The sequence below is a fragment of the Ascaphus truei genome, chromosome 4 (assembly GCF_040206685.1).
Source record: "Ascaphus truei isolate aAscTru1 chromosome 4, aAscTru1.hap1, whole genome shotgun sequence".
Classification (NCBI taxonomy): domain Eukaryota; kingdom Metazoa; phylum Chordata; class Amphibia; order Anura; family Ascaphidae; genus Ascaphus; species Ascaphus truei.
Window position 1 is genome coordinate 26668999 of NC_134486.1, and position 5610 is coordinate 26674608.

A 5610-nucleotide genomic window follows, 5' to 3' on the forward strand; every position below is an offset into this window, starting at 1 on the left:
GTAAAGTGTCAGATAAATTGTTGTATACCTTTTTTCACTAAACCTCCCTCTCCTTGCGTGCTATCATAAATATAACATGGTCATAAGTTGCAAAATTGCTGGTCTTTTTAGTAGGTAATGTTTCCAAATTCTCGATGATGAATCCTGCATCACAAACAGACTCTCTTATAAACTCCTCCTTAAATGACAGAGAGAAGAACTTGTGCTCACCAATCCTATAGCACGAACTATTATATGACGCTACCAGTAACATATGTCCCCCAGTTTTTAGCATTGCCGCTAGTTTTTTCAGGTTGTTACAAAAAGCCTGGAGGTCCTTGCAAGACATACATGCTGAGAAGACAGTCCATCTGTGGCAGGACAACAGGCTCTAAAGGGTTATCATTGGTGAAATCACATTTGACAACGCGTTTCACTGCTCTTCTTGCTTTGTCTTCCTTTCCTGGCCACTCCTCACTGAAATTTAAAAAATAAATAGGATCACATAGCAGTTTTGGAGCAAACAGTGGTACATGCAGAATATAAAGACACGTGTCACTCAAAGGACTAATAGAGATGGGCGGATTTGGATCCGCAGCAGATCCACCGGCTCCTTTGGTCCACGGATTTCAGCGGATCAATCTCAAAAAGGTCAATTCTCATTTTGTGGATTTTTTATTATTACAGAATTATCAGTACACTTAGCAGATTCCGCAACCTGTGGGACGCATTTGTAGAATCCGATTCGTAAGAATCCGCCAGCAGATCGCTGAATTCGTGGATTGGGTTCTACAAATCCGTCCACAGGTTGTATCCAATGGCGGTTTTTGATGAATCCGCGCGTATTAAAAGCGACCAAATCTTTTTGCTTATTTGACACCGTAAAACGGATTTTGGGGGGGGAAATGCGAGAAAATATGTGAAAAAGATTTGGGCGGATTCACCCATCTCTAATGAGTAAGACAATTAAAAATACAAAATGAGCAGAAGACTGGTCAGTAAATATGTCCCTATCTGTGTCCGTGCAGTACAGAATGGATTAAATAAAATCTCAGCTTTTACCAATTCCTGACATCTTTTACACCTTCCACACAGAAAACTGAGTTATGTCCCTATGGCAGAAAGTAGAATGATAAGGTATTCTTATTAAGAGTTGAAACATTGAAAGTTGTCAGTCTTTACATAATCACTAATTAATGAGTATTTATGAAATGGAATTCAATTATCCTTGTTAGTTACTGTATTTTCTCAATTCTTCATGTATTATTCTCCTTTCCTTATTTGTATTATTTTCCTCTCTTATACAGTACTCTAAAGCACTGAATACATAATTGACACCATGTAAATGTAAGATAATAATTTTAATAGGGTCCCAAGCACTATATATATATATCCCCTAAATCTCCCTCCAAATACCATGGAGCTGGACACCTGTACTCAAAAAGGCGAATACTTTAAATATCAGGATATACATAGGGGCCTATGCAGAGAGCAGCGAATTTTAAAATTGGCGAATTTATTAAAAAGTAGCTTTTTTGGAGAGTTTTAATCTCCATATGCAGAAAAGTGCGAATTCTGCTATGTTTAACATGGATGCGTGTGGCGAGTTTAAATTGGCGAGATGCGCGCTTCAGAAATGCGTTAAAACAAATTCGCGCCTTTTTTTTCCCTTTGCAATGGCCGCGAGCGGCAGTTTTTTTTGGCGAGGCAAAACGGAGACAATCGCGCCATTTTATTGGCGCGAACAGCCGCTAGATGCCGTTCGCGCCTCTCTGCATACGGATATTTTTAAAACTGGCGAGATTGAGGTTCTCGCCAGCCGCGAGGCGAGTTTTACAAATAGAAAAGAAAAATTGGCGCGTTTTTCGGAACTCGCCATTTTCTGCTGCTTTCTGCGCGATTTTCTCCAAAAAATGGCGAATTTCGAAATAGCGCTGCTCTCTGCATAGGCCTCATAGTATATTCAAATGTCTCGCACCCAATAATTCCCTCCCACCCCCTACTCTTGAATTTCCACAAGAACTATATTGACAAACCTACACTGGCGACACACTTTATTCGAGCTCGGCTAGTCCCACGAATTCGGGTATACCCGGGTGTATTGAGGTTTGTGACTGTTTTCTGCCCGGGTGCATTGAGTTATTTTCCGGCAGGGATTGAAGCATTTTATTCCCGTTGGCTGCAATACTGCACACTACATATATATATACTGCATTACAATTCATGAATTTATGCCATCTGGTAGACACGCGAAACATTGCAGCCTATTAAATCCTAATCATTATCATTTAACAGATCAGCCGCCCATCAGCCAGGCATGAACCCAGGCTGGGAAGGCAAATGCAACGGGGCTTGTCAGAGGTGAGGAGCGGCGCATTCCAGGTATCTGCCAGGTACATACCGGGTATTTGCTCGAATAAAGTGTGTCGGTGCAGTATAGCCATTTATGAGAAAGGGGGAACAGATATCAGGCTCTAACAGAATCAGACACAGAAAGAGACAGGGCACTCACAAACTGATCCTGATCACTTGCTTGATCAAACAAAATGAAAAATCATGGTCCCAATGTAGAAAAAAGTGAAAAGTATTTATTGCAGCATAAAAAAGTGACTATAAAACCTCCCACACGTTTCAAACAATGACTGGTCTTTCTCAAAGGAGACTCATTTAGTTTGATCAAGCAAGCGATCAGGATCAGTTTGTGAGTGCCCTGGAGCCTGTCTCTTTCTGTGCCTGCATTTGGTCTCTGGAGGCACCCATCTGGGGGGAGAGGGAGGAGCTTACACTGCGGACATGCAGTGCTACTGATTGCAGGAGTTTGAAGCAGGAGCACACAGTGGAGCACACAGGAAGCTTTGAGAGGTGTTTTTCTCATTGCCAGACCCACCGTGGGGCTCTGAAGGGGACATATACAGAGCATTGTGAGGTTGGTTTATCCCTTTGCCTCACCAACCATGGGAGCTCTGTGTTTGATATACATCTAGCAGTGAGAGGTGATTTACCCACTGCCTGAACCTGTGAGCACTTTCATGCTGTCTGCACCATTGCACTGTTTCTTTGTGAGGGAGGAGGATATTAGAGGGTTCATCTGAGGATATAGAGGACTTACACTACCCCCTTTCTTTACCGCACCTCCTCCCCTTGGATGTCGCCTATTTGATTATGCTCCCCAATTACTCTCCCCCCATCTGATTCATACTGATTACATATATCCAGTTTCATTTCATCTATACCTGGAGCGCATAACAGATTTCTACAGTGTGTGTCTAACAGACTCAGAACCCATAACCTCTGCTATATAGGACACCATTTAGCATTGTGAGCTAAACCAGCTGCTGGGTAGCACCACTGTCACAGCACACTTTAGTGCGCAATCCACCTTCGGATTTCCACGTGTAGATCCTATTTTGGAGATTTTTTTTTTTAAATCTGTGGATCAGATATTGACAGGTTCGCCAATCTCTAATAGTCAGTACCTAGAATAAAAGTTCAATTAATAAACGTTTAGCAACTTTTTAATAATTTAATCCCCTAGTACCCCAAGTGACCAACTGGTCATTGGTAACCCATGGTTAGCTGTCACCTAAGGGCTACAAAGGGATTATTATATACCTAACACGAGACTACTTACCCCACTATTGCATACCAAATAGTAGGCATTGCTTGGAAACTATTCATTACCATTCCTGCAACTCTGTTAATTAACTATGTTTTAGCCGGTGGTTTTACAATTACATTTCATTAAAAAAACAAGGGTAGTTTGAAGCATTGACTTTGCCTTTTTATCATTTTAATAGATATTTTAAAAATGCATGCACAATATTGAGCATTGAGGTTCTTTAGTTGGTGTTTCCTGCTCCCTATAATGAAGGTTTCATTCTTCTCAGCTTGAAGATTATATATTTTTTCTGAAATATACTTTACCTCTTTCCTTCCAGTTCACAAACTATTTTTGCAGCATGAGACCAGTCAGCAGCTCCCGGCTCCTTGTTCCTCCACATTTCAAATTCCCTGATATTTGCATCGGTAAATTCTATCACATTGATCTCTTTGAAGAAATCACAGGCGGTTAAGAGATGAAAAGCTGCTGGTCCCATTGTAACATCAAGCAGGGTTTCCCCTCTCACACGACCTGCACCCAAAAGTTAGAAAATAGGTAAAGACATCTTTGTTTTTCCCATCAGAAAAGAATTGAACAAAATATAAGAGCTTATTCACATGCTTCAGTTCCCCCCAAAATTGATAATATTTTACAGTAACGTCAATATCAACTATAAATGAACATACCTGAAGAGAATGTTTTAAACATCTGTGTAATAGGAAATACAACCAAATCCTCAAACATATCATTCGTTCCATTATAGCAATATGTATCTAATAACCCTCTTGGATCAAACTCTTCATCATGGTAATGCTTGTGGAGACTGGAATCCATTGGTATAACGATCCTGTTACTTCTACAGTAAGTAGCACTTGTAGAAGCCTTAAGTTACCAGCTTGAGAAGGTAGAATAGAAGAAGGGCGGTTGGCATCGCAGTATTACATCAATTTTAAGAGCATGTGATAAGCCTTCTGCACAAACATTCACACGGGACGGTGCTGATCTGTGTTTTTTTATTTTGTATCCTGGATAATGATTTGTCATTAGGATTATTGAAATGATCCATCTGACATGACACATGACAATACATTTGTGCAATAATTGTGGTCTACGTATCATTAAGTCTGTCTGCACTAAAAACATAGCATTGTGTTAGTGTGATTCACACCATATGTAAGATATGTAAGGGTTGGCACCTTCACCGTGGTTTGAGTTTAAAAAAATACCTGTGTTTGGGACGTGGTTTTCTTTCTAAAATCTTTTCGTGTTTTTGACTGGGTTCCAATTTCACTAAAACTCAATTTGATTGTTTTTAGTTTTTGTGTTTCTAACAAATATTGTAATGGAGAAAAATAATCAAAATTTTCAGCAAATGCTAAAATAGTGTAATTAAGTCTGAACAGTTCCTAAAATAAGCATAAAATAATAAAACTAAAATAATGTAACTTAAAACTAAAAAACAATTGAAAAATAAATGGCGAGAGGCACTAGAGATGGGTATTGGACCTGAGGTTCTCGTTCTAAAAATCTTAAGGGTTTGGGTTTTGGAATGTGAGGTTCTGGAACATTCAGATTTCATACACCATGTTTTGCCTATCTCTAATTAATTATATGTAGCAATGGCTAGTTTCTGGCAACCAGTATGCCCTTCTCCCGGTAGTAAGCCCTGGTAAGATCAGGCCGCCAGGTCTAATCCTGGGTTTTACGCACCCCCAGCAGCTTCAGTGAGTCACAGGGGAGGTGGTACAACTAGGCCTATGTGTCCAATCAGGGACTTAGACCTGGTTCCTGCTTTTCCTGTACTTAAGAAGCTGCACTGCCCAAATTTAGCAGTGTTGCTTCTACCCTTGAGAGAGGCTGGTCTATCACAACAACTGTGCAGGGCTCTGTCAGTTTGTACTCCCTCCCCAAGGGGAGTGGAGTGGGAGACTATACATCTTACTTCACCAGGGAGTAAGGGAAGAGCAAGGACTACTTCGGGGCCCCTTGGCTTGGAGTGAAGATCCAGGGCACATTCTGAAGGTGAAGCC

General features: G+C 40.6%; 1 protein-coding gene across 1 annotated transcript; it reads right to left on the bottom strand.

The window, feature by feature from the left end:
* Nucleotides 1–296: 296 nt before the first annotated feature.
* LOC142492241 (indolethylamine N-methyltransferase-like) lies at nucleotides 297–4573 on the bottom strand. The gene is made up of 3 exons (XM_075594911.1): nucleotides 4267–4573; nucleotides 3904–4111; nucleotides 297–456 (listed from the first exon to the last, which is right to left on the bottom strand). Exons 1-3 carry the CDS (start codon nucleotides 4412–4414, stop codon nucleotides 297–299), a joined length of 516 nt encoding a protein of 171 aa, XP_075451026.1. The 5' UTR covers nucleotides 4415–4573.
* Nucleotides 4574–5610: the final 1037 nt, after the last annotated feature.